General features: G+C 37.7%; 1 protein-coding gene across 1 annotated transcript in view; it reads left to right on the plus strand.

Annotated features, from left to right (window-relative positions):
* The first annotated feature begins 26 nt into the window (after positions 1-26).
* YAF2 (YY1 associated factor 2) overlaps positions 27-24,176 on the plus strand; it is a 34,838-nt gene continuing 10,688 nt past the window's right edge. Inside the window, exons 1-3 of the mRNA XM_074903034.1 lie at positions 27-341; positions 515-640; positions 23,089-23,241. Of these exons, the coding sequence (XP_074759135.1) occupies positions 316-341; positions 515-640; positions 23,089-23,241 (305 nt within the window). The 5' untranslated portion in view covers positions 27-315. The remainder of the gene's footprint in view (positions 342-514; positions 641-23,088; positions 23,242-24,176) is intronic.

A 24,176-nucleotide genomic window follows, 5' to 3' on the forward strand; every position in this document is an offset into this window, starting at 1 on the left:
CCGGCCCCGCCGCCGCCCGGCTCGCAGCGCCCGAGCCGCCGGCGGTTGCGAACCTGCCGCCGTGCGCGGCCCGCCGGGCGCCGCGGCCTGCGGGCGGCCGCTGGTTGGCGGTGGGGGGACACGTGAGGGGGGAGGGGGCAGCGGCGGCGGCGGCAGCAGCGGCAGCAGGAGTTTCCCCGACAGCTGGAGGTTGCGGCGGCGGCTCCTCCTCCCCGGGTCCCCGTTAGAGCCGAGAGACCCCCCGCGCTCCTCCTTATTGACAAACACACAAAGGGCCGCGCCGGGGCCGGGCCGGGGGACGCGTCTGGAGCCGGCATGGGAGACAAGAAGAGCCCGACCAGGTAGGGGCAGCGGCGGTGGCGGCGGCGCCTTCTCCTCTCCCCGGGCCCTCTCCGCGGCGGCCGGGTGCGCGGAGCCGGCGGCGATGGCGGCCGGCGGGGCGCCCCCGAGGGGGAGGCGGTGGCGTGAGGGCGTCGCGACCGGTGCTGCCCCTGGCGCGCGTGTGTCTCCGCAGGCCGAAGCGGCAGCCGAAACCCTCCTCGGACGAGGGCTACTGGGACTGCAGCGTCTGCACCTTCCGCAACAGCGCCGAGGCCTTCAAGTGCATGATGTGCGACGTGAGGAAGGGCACCTCCACACGGTGGGTCGCCGGCGGCGGCTGAGGGCAAGCGGGGGCCGGGGGGGAGCCGGTGGGCGGCCTCCCGCCGCCCCGGGGCGGGAGGGAGGGCGGCTGTGACAGGAACCGGATCACGTTTGCCGGGGAGCCCCGAGCCGGGGCTCCCCGCTAAACGTGACCCAAGCGGGGAGCGGCGCGCCGGCGTGTGTTGAAACAGAAATAATAAACACAGGAAGGGCATAATTGCCTGCACAGCCTAACCCCAGAGAGGCCGTGCCCCTCGCACGAAGAAGAGCCGTCCCCTGGGGCGTGCCTGTTACCACACTCACCCTTTAATTTTTTTTGTCTTTTTAAACTCATTTTAAAAATGAGTTTAATTTTACCTCATAAATAGCCCCCTTTTAAAAATTACTATTACTTGTTTAATTCGCTTTTCATCACAGAGCATCAGTGCAGGTTTCTGGGGGCCCTAGAGGAGGATAGTAACCCTTGGCTGAATTGCGCCGTATTGAAGTGCTACCGTGCATATCTGTCACTTCCCAGCAGGACCTTGTTTCTGGGCACTCGTCAGAAAGCTTGCGGTGGATTACCTGGTTCCTGCGTCTGTCAGTGTTTTTCAGTATTGTGGCCTAAATGTGCGTGCTTGAGGAGCGGAGGCTTTTTGTAAAACCAACAGGACTGCGCTTGTAGCCGTTGCATGCTAACCAAAGAGAATACTGCTGAAGAATCCTTTGTTGCAGTTATCATACAGTTGTCATATGAGTTAAACCCATCAGCAAGAGAAGTTTAAGTGGCAATAAAAGTTGCTATCCTATCAACAGCAGCAATTCTATGTATCAGTCAAAGCAGTGCTCAATACGACTTGCAACAAATGTTACATGTTTGATATTGTAAGTGCAAGGTTGGATCCAATTACTCTACAAAAAAGATTCACCTTTATTCCCGGAGTTGATTTCCTAGGCTTTTGAAAACCCGAATGAGTGTTGAAAGGACTTCTCATAACTTCAGTTTTGAATACTAGTTGATTTCTTTAAATCTTTTTTTTTTTTCAACGAAGGAAATCAGTGAGGTAAATGCACTGAGAGGAATTAGATCTGTCACATACAGCGTGGCATCCAGTTGTAACAATGGCATTGTGTTTATATCGCCTATAGATAGGAACATATCAGTAATATTCAGCAAAATAATGCTGCTGAGATAATGAACGCAGTCTTTAAAACAGCACGAACAAAGCCTCTTTAACCTCCGGACAGTTTGATAGGCAAAGTCAGTTTAAAATTATGTTTTGTTGCATTGGAAACTCAGTTGGATAAAAGCAGTAAAACTTAAAAATACCCAACCCAAAACCCAAAAAAAAAAAAAAAAAAAAGTGTGGAAAAAATAAATAGTCCTGTGAAACCAATATTATCATTGCCTTCTTTTTTCCCCACTTGAATATTTCATAATTTTTTAATATTTCAGCAACAAAATGTCGTCTTGAGGTTTTTTTATTTCCACTTTCTCCCCCACAGTGATCTGGTATGCAGTGCTTTAGTTGACACATTGATTTCTGTTTCTCTACTTAACTCTGAAACAATGTGTAGCTGAGTAGGTTTATGGGTTTCTTTTTCCCACAAGTTTAAATGGGTTGCATTTTCACATGTTTGCAAAGTCCAGGATTTACACATGGCATGAGATAAATACAGGTTGAGGTTTTAGGCCAGGCAGTTTTAGGCCCCAGTTCTGAAATAGATTTGAGCTGGTAAGTAGACCTTTGTCTATGGAAAGAATCATTAGGATGCCGAAGAGACACAAAAGGCCATTTGGGTGGATTTCTTTTTTTTTTTAAAGGAGCTGGAGTCCAAGAGACCAAATTGGGGCCTTGTTAAAACACTTGCTACTACTGCCTATATAACAAAATGTTTTTTATCAATGTTGGTCAAAATAATAATGCTATGATGTTTTGGGTTTTTTTTTTGTCTTCCATCTTGAAGCTTAATGTTAGATTTAGTTGATGCCTCAGCAGTGTTCTTAGTGTGTAGTGGTTCTTGCTTCAGAATTTCTTACTGCATTTTTTTATTGATGAGAGCTTTGTCTATAAGACACACTGTAAAGCACTGTGTTTTTAGTTCAGAGAAATCTGTTTCTTTGTGGTGGATGGTTTAATATCTGCTTCTGCATGTTAAAATTCACTAAATGTGACCAGATTTGCAGATGTTAAAATAGGCAATCATAGTCAAGTTTAGTGGTTTTGAAGACCACTGGAAATCAGATGCAAAGTTGATTAGAACAGTTGTATTTTTTATACTAATCATGTACAATTAATTTTACAGAAATATTTTCAGGTGTGGGGTTGGCTTTGTGAGTGTTTTCACTGTTGAATAATTTCTTCTCTCTGAAATAATTATCTTTTATGCCAGAGGCTAGACATGGATTATGATCTTTAACAACTGGTGGAATTGTTAAGATTAGTGGAAATAATTCTTATGACTTCTTGATTATATTTTAATATGCTTCTAGACTGAATTTGCAAAGCAGATTGGCCCATGGAGTTAAATTAACTCTGTCCATGGCAGTATCACCTTGGATGGTTAAACTGGGCTGTGCTTGGATGGGAGATGTCTGAGAGAAATCCTGGATGCTGCAGGAAGTGCTGTAACTGATTCCCAAGGTGGCACTCTTTTCTTTGAGTTAGTACTAGAGGAGTGCCCCAGTGTGGTGCCAGTTAGATGTGCTGTGAGTCAGATGTTAAAACCTATCTGCCAGTTGGAAATCGCTTTTACTGTAGAACCGTTGCCAGACTTCAGTTTGGTAATGTCACTGCAGATCTAAATTCTCCCTGTAGACATGGCTTTCTTACAGAACAACTTGGGTTAGAAAGTATTGTTGCTTGGGTACTGAGAAATTACTATGTTCCTCTTGATAGGAGACTGTACTGAATATAGTAATTTTCTGTATATGACCTTTAAAACATTTTGAAATCTTTCTAGATGAAAGATATTGTATAAATGTAAGGAACCTAGGGCTGTAATAACCATCCTTACTTGGACAAATGTGATGAAGTTCGTTAGAAGCATGAGCAAGGAATGCTGAATAGAACCCTATCATACTGTGTTACAGAGGGAACTGGTAACAAATTCTATATTTAGGCTGCCTAATAGTTTCCATTATAAAGAAATTGTATGATCTCTTTGAGAAGCTCTATTGTTTGTAAAAGCCATTGCAGTTTGGCAAGAGGAAGAGTCTTTAGGCTAAGTAAGTGGTTTGATTTCCTTGCCCCATGAAATTGTTCAAGTTTTGTTGAGACATAAACACTTGAAAATCATCATTCCCCCTCTGTCACTCATGTTGTACAGAAAAGTAAAGTAATTGCTAGAACACTGAAAAATCCCAGACCAGCATCAGTGTAAAAACAGTGCTGATGATGTTATGCTGAAAACCCAGAAGGGAATTACTTGGCTCCTGGGGAGGTTATAGTGGCATTGCTGAATCTGGTCTGACTCTCATAATTACTGCTTTGCCGAAAGAAAGTTGCCTCTATGGGCACACTACCTTTTCTTTCTTCCTTTCCTTTTGCTCTTCGTGGCACTGTCTGAATCAGGAGTACACCAGTACTGGCTGACTTTCAAGAACTGGGCTGGATCCTTGGACAGAGGATTTGCTCCCAGTTTGTCTGTCCTTCAGTAGGTGTTTTTTTTTTTTCTTGCCAGCTAACACAATCATTCTAATTTAGACGTGTTGTAAAGCTGAAGATCAAGAGTTCCGGTGTTGCTGGAAAGAAGTATGCAAGAGGACTAGCATTCTCTCTAAAGATGTGTATTTGCTGTTCTCTGCCTTCTAGGAGACTGCTTTACTACTTCATCACCTCTCTGCTCCATCTTCCTCAGATCATATTAACACTCTAGTTACTCAGTTAGTGACAGCATCTAGATTTAAAATTACCTGTCACTTTGCTTTTCTTGATGTGGTTTTTATGCATGCTTATTGTGGTCGGGTCTCTAGTTGCAGAATCCCATTCTTTTTTGCGTGCTATGACAGACTGCTTCTCCATTTAGTGTGAAGGATGAGCATCCAGGGGAGCGTAGTGAGAGCTACAGGAGGAACTGCAAATCTGTCTTTTTAAACTTTGAAACACTTGGCATGATGGTCTGCTGTGTAAATAAAGGAAAAAAGGTGGACAGGGATACATGATCAGTTTCCCTTTTCTAGAACAGATAGCATTGTGTGATTTTTTTTTTTTTTTTTTTTTTTAAATTAGGAAAAAGGGCAGAATTCCAAAGAGTATTTTCATTAATAGTATTCTCTTAGCTAATAATAGAAGGTTTGTTATACAAAGAGGTAACTACTTTATGCGTGTTATGGTTTTACTTAATTTTATTTTTTAAAACTACTTTCATTGCTTGCTTTGAATTCAGTAAAAACCTAATCATACTTATGAATCTATGAGACTTAGTGCACACTATTCAAGCCCAAAGTATTTTTCTTTTGGCAAGGGGAAAGAAGGAGGAAGAATAAGGAAATAAAACAGGTAAAAGTGACTTCTGTGAAGTGGTGGGTTTTAATTTTTTTTTTGGGGGGGAGGGAGGGTGTTTAGGTATTCCTCTTTGATACACATGTTGAGTGAACTGCTATATGCAATATCATTTACATAAAATAGCCCCTGAAATTTATAGCAAGAATGAAAGTCATCCCATGTCAGGATGAATTTCTGTGGATTTGGGATCTATACCTCTTAACATCCTGTACTGCTGAAGTAGAGACATATATAACCAGCTGAATGGGGGCATGGCTTCCGTGTCCTATGCTCTATTGATCTCCGTTACTGAATTGTTCCTTTTCTCTCAGCCTAAGGTATGAAAGCCAACTTTAAATCATACCAGACAGAAGAGTGTGAGGTATAAGGAACTGGGATGCCATCTTTGTATGTTTGCTTGATATTTGGTCTGATCGTGCCTGCGAGTGTGGCCATTCAATATGTGCATGTATTTTTTAAGCGTGTCTGACAATCTCCTAAGTATGAGATACAGGTCTCTACTTGAAGCTGTCATGAGTTTGTTTTATGCTTTGAGAAGCATAAATAAAATGTTTCATTTTTTAGCTTGGATATCAAGGTCATTTTTCTTCAGAAAATATGTGCAATTTGTTTAGTCATGTACCATCTGGATGTTTATAAGCACAAATCAGTTACATTTAACTAAATCTGGTATTTGTATTTCTGTTGAAATGCAGTACTGCTCAGGACAGAGGGTTGGTACTTATCTTGTATATCTGGTTTAACATGTCTGTTTTACAACAGCTTGTTAAGGACTCTCTCTTCTGCCTTCCAGTATGCAGCCTCTGTGTGCGCACATGCGCATGCGTGTGTCAGGGGGAAGGTTGTGAAGGAGAAAAAGAGGAAGAACCGCCTGTCATGCTGATTTTACAAATACATGACTGAATCAAGCTTAACAGACTGAAGAGCTGTTCGTTACTTGTGGTAGTTTGGAGAAGGAAATATTTGCAGGAATGAAGTGAGTGGAAAAGTCGTATATAATCCATATTTTACCAAGCTCTGTATTACAAGTTTTATGTTTTATCTTAAATTATGAAGAGCAGCATGAATAAATTGTTCTCTTTTGCTCTGTAGGTAGCCATCATGTAATCCAGTCATTCTGGACTTCCAGTCTTATGTTTCAAAAGAGGTTTTAAAAGTAATGTTTGGAATATGAGGTTTTGTTTTTTCCATATGAAACAATAATTTTTAATGATTGCGTTGGCTGTGTTAGATGCTGTTGATGTATGGGCAATAGAGAATGCAATGGGCAGCCAATCAAAAGAAGGTACATCTTGTATTTTAGAAAGACTACGTAAGTAGTTGGTTTTGGGTTTCTTTCGTTGTATTTTGAGGTTTTTTTAAGTTAATTCTGTTGATGAATCTTTGTAGATTTGAATCTGGCAGATATTTTATTCATTATTCTAAACAGTTTATGGAAAAATGTGTTGGGTTTTTTTTTTTAAGCATGAGCTTGGTATTTTTGGTTTGATGTTTGTTTTGTGATTTTTCTGTAACTCTTTCTTGATGTCTGTTATAGTTTGAGCTTTATTTTTTTTTCCCTTTCCTTTTCTTTTTTAATACCGTCTCCCCAGAACAAGACAAACAATATTTAATTTGATATTGGGCTAAGACCTGGTAGGGCCTGTTTGATCTGTCTTTGATAGTTGATTTAAACTACTTTAGTTGGGGTTTTTTGTGTCATATTGAAAATAGTTATATCAATGGTCATCTTTGGCCAGGAATTTAGGTAGCTGTCATTGTGACTTGGCAGTCTATGTGTATATACCTCATGTAATTAAAAAACCAAAGATGAGCAGAAAGAAATGTATCACTTTATGTAAACTTTCTCTCTTCCCTGCCTATGATAACTAATGATGTCAGAGCTGCTGAACAGGAAAAAAAAAATTATTAGCCCTATGTTTTCAAAATCTTGGATCTGATCATGTATTTGGGAGAAACACTCTCTAGAAAGCCAACTTTGTTAATGGGCACTGCAGGGTCAGAGGTAGGTTCTGCCAGTTAAGAATGGCTTGTTCAGCTGAATTGTACCAAAGCCAAGCAAAATAGATTAGCATTTGCTTTCCACAGTTACTAAAGCAGTAAAAGCTTTGAATACTTCTGGGTTCATTATAGGGATGGTTCTAAGAAGGCTCACGTGTCTCATTTGGCTTATCCGTGTTGTCCTAGGAACTCAGTAAACCTGGGCAGCTGCTGACATAATCTTTGTTCTAACAACTCTCAAGTGAAGGAGATTGTAACCCCTTTAGACAGTTTATTTATAGTGCTTTTTGCCCTTGACGTTTTTCTAGATATCTAACCTTTCTGTTCAGTAAGATTTATACTCCCCCTATCCCCAGTGAATTACCCACTATATTTGTAGTTCTTTGGTTGTTGTGTTATGGTTTCCACATTCACCCCTTTTCTCTCTTTCTTACAGAAACAAAATTTCAGTGGCCTTTTCTTCTAGATGAGTTTTCTTCAGTTTGTATTATGATTCTTTATTCTTGACTCTTCCACTGCCCCACCTGTTTCTTACAGTACTAGCCCAGAATGAGGACATACCTTCAGCAGAGTCATTTCTAGTGTAAGGTTTAGTGGGACTGTGCCTTTTCAGAATCTTGCTAAATTATGTTGTCTGATGTTGGTACTTCCCTGAATGAAGATTTTCCTTTTGTGCAATAGTATCATGTTGTTGGCTTCTCCATGCCTTTCACTTGACTTGATCAGTACAGTCTGGTGTCGTTTTGTGTCCCGTTGTTACTTAAGTAGGGCTTCTTTTATGCAGTTGTGGGGGCCTGTGGTGCTTTATTCTGTCGTTCTTGGCTCTCATAATTTTGATTTTTTGAGTCATCTTAACTCAGGATTGTCTTGACAAATAGTTCTCACCACCTTTTGATGCTGTTTGCCTGTTCTATTCCTTATTCCTTTGTCCAAAGCATGATTAAGAATATTAAATAGTATATCTGTAGAAGCTCACTATAGATGCTATCCTGCATCTACAGCTGGTGGTTGAGAATTATTAAAAACAAACAAACCCTAATTTTGAACTGTGCAACTTTGTCCCAATCCTAGTCTAGCTTGAGTGGGAGAATGTATTTCTTTATTGTGCTGCAAGTGAAGACTTGGGATGTGTATTGCTTTTCTTCTAGTCAATAGGACAATGAGTCCATTTAAGAGAGAAACTAGACTGTGACAAGTCAATTTGCTTTATCCTTTAATGATCCTGATTGTTAAATAATTTTGTTCTAGCATCTTTCTGAAATTTGAGTTAGGCTGAGTCATCTACTACTTCCTGCACTTTTTTTACGCATCTTGTGATTTCTCTTTTTTTAAAATCTTTTTTTCTTCTGCAGTACTTGATGACTTTTTCCATCTTCCTGTAGTTCCTTAAACAACTTGTTTCCAATGGTGAATTTCATTAGATGCTGGTGACTGCCATATATAGCATCTGGTAGCCCTGTCTGTTTCTTATTCTAACTTGTACTCTTATCTCCTTGTTTAGTTTGGTTATATGGAATTAAACTTTTGTGTGGAGACTGAAGCCAAGAAGCCTTTAGACCATCTGGTATTTGCTTTCTTTCCATGTTTGACAATGGATATACTTCTTTCTTTCTATTTACATGATTAAGTACTTTCCTTCAGGGCATAAGTAGTGCATGTTTTGATGTGTTTAGCTTTTTTTTTTTTGTTAGTGGAAATGCCATCTTTTGTTGGTGGAATATTTGTTTTTAGTGCCACCAGTGGTATTCTTGCTCACTGTGCCTTTTCTAGGGAAAATTATCGGCTGTCCTGGACTAAAGCTACTGGGATTTAAATACTGACAGTAAGATTAAGTATGTTAATAGAGAAGTCTAGCTGGTAAGAAGAAAGCTCTTGTATCATTTGTAGAGTGATAAGAAGTTGAATTTTTTGCCCTATGACTTTTTATAACAACTTTTCCTTTACTATTGTGACAGTCCACTATGTGTGTTTGTGTTTAAAACTTGATAGAAGTGTCTGTACTTTTCATCTTGAAAGTCAGGTTAGGACAGTATGCTTTGCAAAAAACTTTCTCAGAGTATCAAATGATGTCTTGTCTTGTTGGCTGATACAGTCAGCTACAAAATACTTTCAAAGTAGGCTAGTGGAACAAAATATTAAGTGTTCATTTTTTTATGCTTTCATGCAGTAGCTTATTCTAGTTTAAGTAGGACAGAGATCCTGAGGATTGTCTATTCTCTGAAGTGCATTCCACTGGTATGTGGTACGTTGATGTAGAGCAGGCTTGAACTTGGAGAGTTCAGCTGCAGAATGTTGTTGGTAGGCTTTTGTCTGACAAACCTTCCATCAGAAGTCAGACTGAAGACTATGAATATGACCTTGACGTCTGCTACAAGTTTTTTCTTGTTAGGAGGTGGGGGTGGGGAGAAAATGAACAACTGAAAATTTTCCTACTCTAAGTTACTGGAAGTTTGGGACTTATCTTTAAACTTTTCCAGAATGCTTGAATATACTTTATCTGAACTGCACAGTTCAAATGACAGTGCTTGGTAGAAAAAAATGTGTGAATGATTGGGGGTTTTAAAATTTACTTTAAAAATAGAGTTCCTAACTCTAAAATCTGAAAAAAAAAAAGTTGGTTGGACACATTCAGTGAAAGGAAAGTTGTTTCTTACAGATACCATTGAATTCTGTGGTTAGGGTCATGAGCTATGAGTTCTGTAATTGAATAAGAAGGGAAAAAGAAAAGGTGAGGGCTGGTGACTGTGGCATTTTTTTCTATTAATATAAATCTTTTCTGAAGAGCATTATGGAGACTTGATTCTTTAGGGAAAGTGTGTAGTCTTTTTCCCTACTTAAGATGGACATCTTTGTGGGTCTGGCTCTGAATGGAGGAAGTTTCTAGAATGCTGCAACCTTCTGGGAAGATCACACCCGCAGTGCAGAACGAATAAGATCGGTTAGAAGCATGCTCCTTCTTGTTTGGTCACAAAACTAGCTGTGCCAAGCATTCACCCTGTTTTGTGCAACAATAACTGTGCTGCTGCATCAGTATGAACCTCATGTTTTGCGTGTGTTTTTTTGCATAGGTGCAAGAAGCATCACAGTTTCTACAGGAAGGGGACAGAGGAGCAGCCTGGAGGATCCAACCCTTTGTGGGATTGGAAGTTGGGAGAGGTCACTTCCCCATGAATCCCAAGGATCTAGGGGTCTAAAAGACTGTAACCACTGTCTTCTCTGCAGCCTCCCAAATACTGCCTCCTCAGGGGATGCTGTTAAGGAAATTTTGCTTCCTGACCCCTGCTCACATGTAGTACATTGTCCTGTAGAAAACATAAATTGGTTGATACCCACATGTCTCTCAAACAGCATATTTTCAATACATCTGTCACTTATGCTGAGCATCGGTGAACCACGGTTTGTGGCACACTGGGAAGAATTTCTAACAACAGTGTGTGAAAGGTTGAAGACTTAAAACTGGTTGTTGGAAAAGTAACGTTTCATGGCTGCTTTAAAAACTATCTGTGAAGATGAGTTTGGGCTTTCTAAAGGTCCTGATACAGACATTTCTTCTTAGGGCAGACTTGTGCAATGTACCAGTTGTCTTCAGGAGACTTGCTGGCCTCATCTCTTAAATGTCATCTGGAAAATAGGGCATTCCCTTTAAGGGAATGATTAAATAGGGACACTGCCTCAAGGGGTAGTTTTCTGCACATTTATACAGTGACTGATAAAACCATATGGGTCTTGTAAGTCTGTTCTAATTGAATCAGCTTTTATTGAAAGACAGAATTGCTAGAAATGCACTGAATGGATGAATTCCAAGTAAATGATTCACACTGTAAAATAGCTAGGAATATGAAAGCACTGGAAATCAGAGCTGGCTGAAAGTTAGAATTCAGATATACATAGGATGTGTAGAAATTACGTTGTTACTCTGTAGTATGCATATGGATCTATATTATGTTTTCCCATACAGAACACTAGCTCCATTGTTTGCACTGTCATAATTGTTCAGTTGTATTATTTGCGGAGGCAGTGTAATGTACTGTTAACACTCTAGGATATGACTGAAGTGATGGTAATGAGAGAAAATAATTTTGGATAACGTAAATTATCAGTGTTGAAGATGCATTTAATCATGAACTGCTTCAATGTAGAAATAAAGACTAGTTTCTCACAAGATGCCTTTGTGTGGTGATTAGCATGAACATATTCATGTGACACAGCAAGCTAAACGTAGTTTAATCTGATAGTTTTTATTCTATGAATAGCTTAATAGAGTACTGATGACTGAGGGAGGATGAGCTGATCTATGTCACAATCTGAAAACTGCTTTTCCTGCTAGTGATTTAATTTAATTGCTAGCGACTATTGTACTTACATTACAAGAACTGGTAATAGGAAGTATTTTTTGCTTTTCATAATGTGGCTTCAACTGCTAAAAATCAGGAGTGGCATCATTACATGAACTGCAGCTTGTGTAGACCACAGTTTGCAAGATCTAATTGCCCGCAGTGTTTGCAGTACTACTTAGTATACACAGTGTTCCTCATGATTTACTGTTTGATTTAAATATCCCTGATGTGCTTATGTAGACATTATTTTTTTATCTTCTTTCTTTGGTATTAGGATGTAAGTTGTGATCTGGTTGGGCTTGATCACAAAGGATCAACAATGGTAATGAATCAAATGTTTGTGCTGGGTTTTTAGCAAGGTTGAAAAAGCAGTTTCCTTTGTTCTGGAATATTGTTTCCTTGGTATTTTGGCACAACTTAGAAGCTTTTTTTGTACAAGGTGCTGCACAAAGAGCTTGTGGAGTAGATGTGATAGTCTGTTAAAAGATAAATGTTGTTTAAAAAAGTAAATTTTGCTTATCAAAATTATGTATCAAATTTAGAAAAAAAAATCCGTTTAAAAAATTGCCCAATGGAAGAAAATGAAGTCAAAACCTTGTAGCTACTAATCTGCAAATATGTGGAAGGATATATGAAACGCTGTTGTGCGTTTTGTGTATAGGAACGCATGACATTTCTTTCTAGTTATTTGGGAATGAGTGTTTTGTGTTTGACAAAAATAGTCCTCTGCTGTTGAGGTTTGAAGAATATTTCATGCTTTGAATGTTTACTGTCAAACTACCACTTGAAAAAATAATTTTCTTTTCGAGGCATGAAGAAAGATCAATAAAAAAGATATGGAGTTTTTCTTGGCTTCTCTACAGCCAGGTGACACATATTTACACCTCAACAACATGGATTTGTGCATGAACTGGAATGAATGGCCTAAAATGTAAGGCTTAAACTTTTGCCTTTCACTTGAAGCCTTTCACTTGAAGCTTAATAAGATTGTGCTGTTCAGCATGTGTCAAACTGACTGTTGACTGTCTGCATTATTCCATGAGGGCAGTTAACTAATGACTTAATGCATGTATGTGTGTCTCAGTTATATTGATTTCTTTCTATATTATGCAGAACTTAGGTAACAGTTTCTTGACTCTTGGGAAATTCTTCACCTGTGTATTTGTAAGCCATGATAACAAGGTTATGATGCTAAATTAAATTTGGTTCCATTTATTTTATTTAAAGCTGTCAACACCATTGCAATATCTATATAAATATAGGCCTCAGCCTTCCAACATTTTTCATGGATTCCTAGTCTTTTAAAAAAAAAAAAAAAAGCAGTCCCTTTGAATTTAAACTCTTTGCAGGCAGAGATCAGCTCAAAACAAAGAAGCCTGGGGTAGCTTGTATATGTCTGATTTTTCCCTCTGTTCAGGTGAAGTTGCTTACATTGGCTGTTTTTAAAGCCACTTACACTGGGAGGGAAAAGAGGCTCTGGAAGGGGCATAGATGCAAAAATTACTAGCATCATTGTAATCTGTTTTGCATAAAGATTGCTGAAAAGGAGAGAAAACATGCCTGAGGAAGTAGGAATGTTAATTACTTGGTATTTGTAAAGCAATTCATCAGTATATAAGGGTGGGTGGGTAGGATATAACTATATTAAAAATAATTGACTAGTGGGTGGGAGGAAAGTTTATTTACTTCTTAACTTCTGTTTCAAGGTACTGTGTTACTTGTTACAGAGGCTGAATTTGAAATATATATTTAATTCTGGAGCCATTTAGACCTTCTGGTATTACACTGTCAGTTCATTGTGGAAAAGTCACATTCCAAAGCTGCTGGTTGTAACCTGTCCTGTGATCTTCACAGTAAAAAGCTGTCTAAGCTCTATTATAAAGTTACAGTTCAAACTTTGCATAATTAATGTCTTTTTGAAAGCACCCAGGAAGTGTATCATGCTATAATATTGCTACAATATTTAACTATAGCTGTATACTGTAAAAGTTAATGAAATAAATGCCATAAGAATTGCTCAAAACATTCATACCTAAGTGAAGATATTCTCATAATATGTGTTACAGGAGTAGTCTTTCACTTATAAAACCTTCTACCTAAAACCACTTTTTCATATCCTTCTTTTTGTCTGTTTAAAAACCTGTTCACTGTAAAATAATAATCTTTCCAAAAGGCTCCCTCTATGCATCTGCTTGTTTTGGAGATTAAGAGCAACTATATTTTTAAATTAATTGCTTTAATTACTGTGTTAAGATATATTTGAGAATGTGGACTTTAGTAATTAGAGAAATGGGGACATGCGGTGAAGGAGATTTGAATAGGGACTAGCAAGAATATGATGATGAAGTAGAAAGTATGCAAAGATAAGCTTTTATTGAGATTTCCATAATGGCTGTGAACTAGAAAAATGGAGATTAGAGTATTACTGTGGATATCAGATTTCTATTAGCTTCTTGAGACATTAATATTTAGGATAGACGTGAGTGGAAAATGGTCTTCAAATAAATTATAAGATATTTAAAGCCTGTACATTTGTATTGGGAAATGATCCAGTCTAGTAATGGAAGAACAGAGTAAGATTTGAATGATTCGACTTTTGTTCTCAACAAGATTTTAATGCACTTAACTATGTTCTGTTTAGACTTCTAAAAGGACATGTATGATGCAAACAACGGCAAACCAAGATTTTTAGGGTTTGGTTAAACCTAACTTTATTTCTTCCAATAGTTTAGTTTAGTTCACAGTGGCATATTGTTAATTGAGTTACTTAAAGTGGAATTATTTAAGAAAAAACTAAACAAGTACTTACTTTAACATCAGCTTTATGGGAGTTTGTCTTTCTGGTTTTGGTAACAGTTCTGAAAAGAGCAGGATGCTCTGTAGGCTTATTAGATGAATGGCTTTGTGGAATGAGCATGTGTGTTTTTTCTTGCTGAGCTGATACATCAGGTCTAATACTGTCTTGCAAATGCATTTTGAAAACACCCATGGAAGGGTTTTAAACTGTTTAATTGTTTTTTAATGTAGTTTTGCAGAATTTTAGGCTAGCCAATATATGAGAGTCTTTTAACAGCTTTGAGAAATTATCCAGTCAAATTGTATTTATGAAGAGATATTTGCAAAACTATTTGATTAGGTAAGGTTCAATATGATTTAGATGAAGAGACAGTCATAACCATCGTGAGGTTGGCTTTGTGTTGTTTGGAGGCAAGGAATATATGATGATATAAAAATAAAGAAGCAAAGGAGCAATACAGAATATTGAGTATTACAACAGCATGCATTTGTAAGTATAGATATCTGAAATACAGCCTTCTACACAGGCTATGAATTTTCCAAGAATGTATTGACTTGTCTGAAGTAAAATACATGTTTGCTGGTAGCAAATGGGTAGCAGAGTTTAAAAAATGGTCATTGGAAATGGCTCCTGTCATGTTATTTACTGCATAAAAGGATGAAGCTATAAGGAGGAGATGACTAAATTTAATTAATTCCAAGGTCTGTCTTCCTTTATCAGGGATTACTCTTATTTCCAGTGGCAATGCACTATAAAATACAGACAACTAAAGACTTTCAGTCCACCTCATGTTACAAGAATTAAATTTGCTACCAAAATCTAAAAGAATTGAAGGTTGGAAAAACTCAAGCATGTTAACAAGGTATTTCTGAAATCCTTACTAGATGAGGGAATAGTAAAACCTGGTGGAGGAGGAGTACTCGTATGTGATTAAAACTAGAAATCCATTTGAAAAAAATAGAGTATCTTAGCTCAGTTACAAAATCACAGAAGCCTAACAGTTACAGATGGAATGGAGATAGAGGCAAGTTTGCAGGACACTAGAGAGGAGTACCATTTTTTTCATTATTATGTAAATCTATGGTAACTTCTGGGTGAACAAAATACACAAAACTTTTCTAAGTTTGTTATGAAGTGAGAAATTTTAAATTTGGTGCAGAGTAAGCTTAGAAGAGTTTGTTAGTGGTTTTTAAAAGCTTGCATTTCAGAAAGAAGACAGACCTCCCCCAAGAAGAGGTGGGTTGGTGGGAGGACAACAAGGTACAACTAAAGTAGAAATTAGTTGTGTCATGGTTACAGTGGCTTTATAACATGGTATATATTACTGTAGGTTATATGCTGTTTTCAGGTATCCAACTGTTTTATCAGTCTTGTAGGCAGTGTAAACCTTCTAGCATGGTGGAATACCTTAAAAATCAGATATTATCATGCTGGTGATAGTATAGAAGAGCGTATAGTTTTGGCAGAACAAGAGCGATGTTAAGTATGAATACTAGTGGACTTGGTCAGTTTATGAAAAACAGATAATCTTTTAAGTATCATATAATTACTTGACTAGATGGTCAACCTGTGGGGAAGGTGCGAGTTTTGGATTTGAGAAGAGTGTTAAATGCTTTCCTTGCATTTGGCGGTAATTTTGAAAAGTATTTTAAACTTTTAATGCTGTTTAAATTGTTACAGTAATAATACATTCCCGTGCATTCCCTTGTCAGAACTGCCTACAGGAAGGCTCCACAGTACAGTTGTTTTCTGTTAAAAGTCACTGAGCGTTTAAAGTGGCTTGAGTGCCCATAGCTGGCTACTACATATCAGCTCATCCATAGTGCTTTATATATATTTCTATAGATCCAATGGACACATCTTATATGGAAGTCAGGGGACAACAGAGCTGTCAAAAGAAGCAAGCAGTGTAATTATAGGTAAATGAAAGAAAAGCTTTTGTAATTAAAGTAAGGATGAGTGCTTGAACAAAAATTTCTAGCTAGCTGAATTTAAAGAGGAAGTTGCATAAGCTTGTATATATAGGATAAGATAGAAGGAAAAATCCAAGGAATATTACTCAGTCAGAAAGTAGAGGCATTGTCATGATGATACTCTACCAGTTATATTTCTTTGTGACTGTCAGAAATGCGTGATTTTGGAAAGGTTGCTTTGTAAGCAGTTGTCCTTCATAAGTAATAAACAAAGAAGGAGGTGGAGTACAGGAAAACTTGCAGTGGTTTGAGGAGCTGACTGACTTTCTCTGATGCCTAGTGATTAGTTCTAGGTAGTTTTTTCCTAGAAGCTGACTGAGCTTATGTTTTGCCTGAAGATATTTAATTGGGAATGTCTGACTTTGATTTCAGAGTTTCTACTACCTTAGTCAGAACTGACAAGCATTCTGGGTTTAATCCATAGTGCATCAGCATACTCTGTGTTTATAATGCCGCTTTTGAAATAAACAACTTGCAAGACTTTCCCAAGGAGACATCACAAAAAAACCCTATGTGTGAGTTTTTAAAGGCTAAAGCATTTCTTTTTTTTTTTCTACTGATCCTATTCTTCAGCGATCAGCTTCACAGGCTTGACCAAAGATGACTTCTGTAAATGGATTAGTTACTGCTTGTAAGGCCTTTTGGCAATAGCGATTTTGATAATTCTCAAAAAACACTGGAGAGTAAAATTCAGGGCACTGATTGACTAGATTACTGGTTTCCAAAGAATAAGTTCTGCGCCATGCCTTGAATGGTGGGGACAGAACAGATTGAAGAAGTGTGAATGAAACTGATGTTCAAACCCATGCTGGACTCATTAATGAGTCCTGTGCAGGGAGGACCTTAAAGCAACAAGGAGTAGAAGATCTAGGAATTTACACAAACTTGGAAGCATTTATTCTGCTTTCCTGAATCACCTGAAAGGGAAGAAAACTTTGTATTATTCTTCTTCTTTCTATTTATTCTTCAAACTTAAAGGGTAATGGGGTGTTTTCATTTTTGAGGAAAGGGTTTGGTGACCAAGGGCAAACCAAAATCAGTAAGGTTTCTGTTCCAGATATTTACAACCTCTCTTTCTTGAGGGATGAATCTGCTCTCTTGAACAGAAAGTCAACATCTCCCTGCAGGGAAGAGAAGTTCAGATAAATGGTACTGTTTAAGGATTAGGGGTGCCTTTGAATAAAAGCCTCTTTAAGTCTCTGAAACCTGTTTTGGTTTTTTTTTTTTTTTTTTTTAAAGAGGTGATGATCTTTTACAGTGGAGGAAAGGAGAAAATTCGTGTGCAAAGTTGAAATTATGGAATGTGTGGGATACCATGTAGAGATTCTATGTAAAAGCAGGCAAAGATTTTTGAAGAAGTACCACAGGCTTTGTTTTGCTCAGGAACTGGTCTTTTCTAGGAATGAAAATATGATAGGAGATGAGATACTGCTGATCAGACTGAAAGCTTGAACTGTTCTGATAAAGAAATTATTTCTGGTATATAATCATTACCTGTTCTGTTTGATAGTATGAACATCATATCTGTTTCATTGAATCCTGTCATTTAAAAGGTAGCTTTTTAGTATCTGGAAGAGAAACTTGAGTCCACGAACCAAAAATAGATCAATACCGTATTGGGCAGCTACAACATAACATTCTTCTGTAGGAATAGTGCTTCGTGGGCAATTTCTTCCTGATATCTAGGATGGGGCAAGAGATGTCTAATTTCTTAGGAAACCAGGGAGTAAGAGAAATTTGAAAACAGATTTGTATCATCTTATTGGTAGGTAAGTAAAACTGGTCTACAGTATTGCTTTAGTTATTGGAGGAAAAGTATGGCAACTAAAGTGGCCAGAGCCCAATAGCAGACTTAAGTATCTGGCTTAATGTGGTATTCTGAAAGTGTTTAGATACACATTTTATTTTTAGATATAATCTCCCATTCCAGACAGAATAAGTCTCCAGTGAGAGCTTTTTGTCTGAATTGAAGCCAGGAGGTAGATGGACTTGAGAAGAGGAAAGGGAAGGAAAGGATCATATTTGAACGGAAGTTATTACTCTGGATCCAGGTTATCTGTTGAAGAACAGCTTTCAGCTTGATTGAAAGCTGAGGTGACAGCATTTCCTTAATTTAGACCCATTCTGTTAAAATTGGGACATTGTAATTCTAATACTCCTGCAGTATAAAATATAAAAAGCAGAGGAGATTTGGCTTCAAGAAGGAGTATACCTTTGAGTATGTCTTCTATTCTGCAGAATATCTGAACTCGGTAAACTGCACGTTATAGATGACAATACACTTTTCCCACAACAGGTTGAAAAGGTGTATGTATTCAGCACAGATTTAATTATATCATCTAGCTTTCCTTATAGAAAAGCATAAGTTATATTCCGAGATGTGTGGATACTGGAAGGTACTGGTTGTATGTGGACCAGTCCAAGTCCAGTATGGTTCACACTGAATCAAAGCTAAGGTGTTGGCTGTTCTGTTGGACCCTTGATGTCTCAGCACTGTGCTTCTGAGCAGTTGTATTTGCTTCGCTGCACTGTGTGCTGCTCAGCAGTCTTACTTAGTTGGCTCTGCATGTTCAGGATATGCAGCACCAAACGGATCTTCTCCAAACCCTGCACACAGGGATGCATCATGCTGATGCAGGACTCACTTGAGATGTAGGTAGATTTGGGGTTGGTTCATGGAAAAACTGTCACAGTTGTCCACATCACACTCTTTGTTTACAGACTGTAGCGGACGGACCCTAGAGCTGGTTTGATAGATAAGTAGATCAGGTCTGTCAGAATTTGAGCTCATACTCTGAGTAGTGCAGGACACATTAGACTGTTTTATGGGCTCGTAATGGCTGTAGCAGCAGCACTGTGCAGATGTAGTTGTGTTCTGTATAAATTAAATAAATTCAGCCAGACCCCAAGATGCCTCAGCATTAAGCCAGTTTGGTTGTCTGCATGTTTGATGCACAACTCAGGCAACAGAGTTTACTGTACTTCTGCTGCATATGTTGATTATATAGTATTGTCCATAGACACTTTTTTGTTTATTTCTATTTTTCAAAACAGACCTGCTTTGTTGTAATGAGACCAAGTTATTCACCATATCAAATTAATTAAAAAATCTTTTTACATAGATTATTGGTGAATAGCAGGTGAGGGAAATTAAGGAAGCACGTACTGCTGCAAAACGTCCGGAATGACTTATGAGCAGGAAGGTATTGTGTTGAGCTCTGAGGGAGGGAAATGACTTGGGGCAAAAGTTCCAGATATCATTTGGTCTAGTGCACTGCGTGTATACTTAAATGAGTATTTTTCATCTCTAGACATGCAAATTGCTATTCTAGAAAGCTTTTTTTTTTTAAAAAAAAAGAATGCCAGCAACGAAAACTAGTCCATCCTTCTCAGTATTAAATATTTGCTCCCTTTAAGACTATCAGTGTTGAATAAGATTCTGCACAGAAAACCTAAATGGACAAGTCTCTGCAGCCTTTGTAAATATACCCCCTAAACCAGCAGCTAGATCAAATCCTGTAAGACAAAATGTAGTCACATCCTGCAACAAGGAGAATAGAGTTAAAATTATTACATCCTTGTTGTTTAGCATTAACGGGAATTGTAGGGAAAACAAGCTATATCCTTCAGTTTTTGTATTACTGTCTGTTGGTGTTTTAAAAACCAAAAATTTTAATCTTCCTTGTTTTTTAAAGGAGAGTATGAAGTGTGTGTCTGTATGCAGGACCTTGAAAGCAACATTTGAATTAGATAATTAATAAAACCATAATGCATGAGGTTGGAATAGAAATGTAGGTAGGAGTATGGCTGATCTTAACTTAGAAGAAAGGTAATGCTGGCTGTAAAGCAAAACTAAGCGACAGAGAAGGAGATGCATAATATTTGGAACTGTGATGTGTAGTGATCTCTTGGAAGCTCAGTAAACCAGTTTCTTAGTATGGCTGCAGTGCTTAGGTCTGAAACCATGAAGTTCACCTCTGTTGGAAAGAATTGATAGCTCTTATCTTTTGTAACAGTGTATGCCTCTTGATTAGTGTTCCACTTAAAATGACTGAAGTGAGATTACTAGGTAAAAAAAGCAAAGTTTTGAGGGGTTGACTAAGCAATATGTATTGTATTTATGAATTGTTCCTGACTAGTTCTGGATTGTTCAGTTGTAAAGTCACTTCCAGTGGTAGAGGCAAAAATACTTGTAATCTTAATGCAGAAGTTTATAGAGCTTCTTTCTAAACACCAGTTAGCTCGGTTACTTTTGAATATGCTCAAAAAGCAAATTACCATAATATATTGATGAAATAAAAAACAGTGTTAACATTTTCTGCATCTACTTAATCTATAGCAGCCTATTACAGGGAGTCTTTAATGAACTAGTTTTGAAAACCAGTAATTTAAAATGTTGTATTTTGGCAAATCATCAAAATCAGTTTCCTGTTACAGGAATAGTTTTTCTTACATATATCTTCTCAGAGAAGGCTTTCTTGCAGTATTAATTCTTTCATACTTGAATGGCAATGCTTGATTTAGCTACTGCTGAATCATGAACAATTCTATCAGGTTAAAGCTTCATAAGTGGTAAAGTTATCTCCTGAAGCCTGCATGGCTTGCAAAGTGGTTGCAGTTCAGTAGCCCCTTTTGAGTACCTGGGGAAAAAAACAAAATTAAATGTTTGAAAGACACTCTTAGTTTTGAGATGTAAAATTTTCTTTCTCAACTTTTTAATAGAGAAACATTGAATGCCTCAAGAAATCTTGAAGTGCCAAACCAGATAATAACTTTTAGAACATAGATATAACTAATAGACAGTTATAGAAATAATTGACAACAAAAAGATGACTGTTTATTAAGGATGAATAAAATAAATGAGTGGAATTTCTTGTCACAGCAAAATCACATAGAACCTCTTGATACATTTTTAGTGCATCTTCTCAAACATGATTTCTCTGTGGGTTTTTTTTGTCTTAACTGACTTCTGTTCCTTCTGGCAAAGATATTTTTTGTTAGTCTCATTTATTTTATGGTACTAGAAAAAGAAGTTCTAAACCTAGGAGTTTGTTCTAAGCTTAATTTCCCAGCTGTACTCTAATAGAAACTATCTAGTTTGCCCTCAGGAACTGAAATTGTTGTGAATTGAGAACTCCTAAAATAGGTGGCTAAGAATTTTTTTCCCTCTACCCCTTTTTAACAAGTTTGCATGATCACGGTGTTGTCCACATTCCTGGGCGATAATTAATTCTGTGTTAAGGAGTTCAGTACTGTCTTACTTCATAAGTAGCATGGCAGATTATTCTCTCAGGTCACTATGTAGTAATGATGTGATTGTCACTTGGCTGTCACTAGAAGTATTAACTCCCTGCATCCCTATTTCCTGAAGCAATCTTCAATTCAATACAGATTATCAGTTTCGTGTCACAGGTGTTTTCCACCTGAATTGATAAGCTTGTTCACCAATTATGCCTTGGTGGTTCTTGCTTCGTTATGAACTACTATGACAAAAGGTCAAAACAGTTTTGAGACAAATTTTCCTTAAAAAGGCCTATCTACTCTGTTAATATAAACAATTGTAATCTGACAGTAATTTCAGTGTTTTTTGGACTCTGCTGTGTCTTTTCTAAGGTCCTAGATGCAATGCTCTCCTGAAAAGCATGTAGTCATGTATTTACTAGTTGATATAAGATGGGTAGTTTTCCCTAGGTGATCCATTGCTGATCTTCATCTCTTCATGAGTTAGCATGGGCTTAGTTTATAAGTGGCTATGTAGTAGTCTAGTTTTTACCCTGAAGTTCTATTGTGTTGACATTTTTAATAATAGTCTTTATTTTTACTTTAATTCATTAAGAACTTTCTGTGAAGATTCATGAAATCTCAGCTGGTTTATATTAACTGCCTTTCCCACGCTTTATGGATTCTTGTAACTTGGCCTTCACTCTGTAACGTGAACTATTGCAATCATTACTGAAGATATAACTTGCTAATGGGAGCTGCCTTGGTTTTCTGATTTTGTTATTTTACTTGTCACTTCACCTAAGCAAGAAGTGCCAGTAGCATGATCCTTTGGGTTGGGATAAATAAATACATGTAAGAGCTGATAGCTTCTGTTGCTCTAATAACTGTTTTGTATTTTCAGAATATCACAGTGCATATAACTTGTGCTTCTTCTATTAAAAAAAAAAAACACCAAAACCACAACAGAACTAATAAAAACTTATCAGGGTAAACATTCTTTTGGAGAATAAATTTGCATCTTCTAAGTCTTAATAGAATCTCAGAACATTTTTATATGTCATGACTTGAAATGTCTTAATTCCAAAACCTCAAAATAAAGACAATTTAAAACTTGATAAAAATTACATACAACAGGATTTTTTGTCATTGTTTTCAATGAATTTGAGCTGAAAACACATTTTACTCTGTAAGGCTAACGGTGGCTTTAATACCTGAAAGGTCAGCTTTTTCCTTTTTGTGATATGGATTTTATAGTTCTGTATTGGAGTACACTGAAAACAGACTCATTCATCATTTGAGGGGGCTGGGAGTGTGTGCTAAAGTATTCCCTCCGGAAGCTTCATCTTTTGGAGTTTACTCCATGTAGGTCTCTGGATATAACAACTGGCAGAATAAGGCACATTGCAGTCTTGTCTCTAAATCGTTAAAGGAAAATAAAAATCTGATTTGTTGAAAAAGTGAAACAAAAGGCTGTAATGGTTTTAAATTTGATATGCTATTTTAATGAAGTATTAGCGGCAAGATAAGTTTTAGCAATATTTCTTTTTACAGTGATTGTTAATAAGTATAGAGAGTTTGAGACATTTAAAGTCTAAGCATTATGTGTGTCTATATATCTGTGCACACAGGAAACCTCGACCTGTCTCTCAGCTGGTTGCACAACAGGTTCCTCAGCAATTCGTGCCCCCTACACAATCAAAGAAAGAGAAAAAAGACAAAGTAGAAAAGGAAAAAAGTGAAAAGGAAACAACAAGCAAAAAGAACAGTCATAAGAAAACCAGGTAAAACTTTTAGAAATTATTGTTAAAATATAATTTAGAAAAGAAAATAAGAAAATGTTATGCGATTTTACTACTCTAAGTGCTGTGGCAAACTCTTGTGACAATAAGGCTAAATATTTGTTGTGAAATTTCTTCGGTTTAGGATGCCTATAAAATGTGAAGAAAACCTGCAGTTTGTAATTTTGACCAGGAGATGGAGACCAGCTGAATACAGAGAGAAAAACTTGGGTATTTCTGTTAGGGGCTGCAGATGTATTTCTCACACCATACAAAACTGTAGATAAGCAAACAGATGATACTAATCTCTGGAAAAGAGAGGGGACAGGAGTCTTCATGCAAAATTATTAGGAGAGAGAGACAACCAGTACCAGACTGCCGAAGAGTGGTAAAGTAACATGGTCATTGCTATCCTTGCAGAACTGGAATAAACTTTGAAGGGCTGAACTGGGGTATAAATTAATGTGATGGGATAAGGCATGTACGTTACCTAGTGATAAAAATCTCTAGGTAAAAATCTGGGATGCTGAAGGAAGCCTTGGACTCTTGAAACTGAGAACATGAAATATTACAGTACAGACAAGCAGTTGTAAAAGCCTTGATCTTTCTGTAAGACCAGGTGGAAAGAAGATACAAACTACAAAACAAAAGCAAAAGTTTAACCCCTAAAAAAAAAAAAATCAACCCCCCCAAAAGTTTAACCCATAAATCATCACAGTCCAAGCATAAAGTTACTGTAGCAAGAATTCTGTACCAAAAAAGCTGAGACACATACAAGACACGTAGTCTAATCAAATGTGGGAGGAACTATTGATTTATTTTTTTTTTAAGCATTCCAAAGTAGTCCAGCCAAGGAAGATCCTTTGGGATTAGTTATGCAGAGAAATAACAGATGCTTCTCTTGTGCCTGAAATAGGATCTTCAGGATCAGAACCAGA

The sequence above is a fragment of the Athene noctua genome, chromosome 3, assembly GCF_965140245.1.
Source record: "Athene noctua chromosome 3, bAthNoc1.hap1.1, whole genome shotgun sequence".
Classification (NCBI taxonomy): domain Eukaryota; kingdom Metazoa; phylum Chordata; class Aves; order Strigiformes; family Strigidae; genus Athene; species Athene noctua.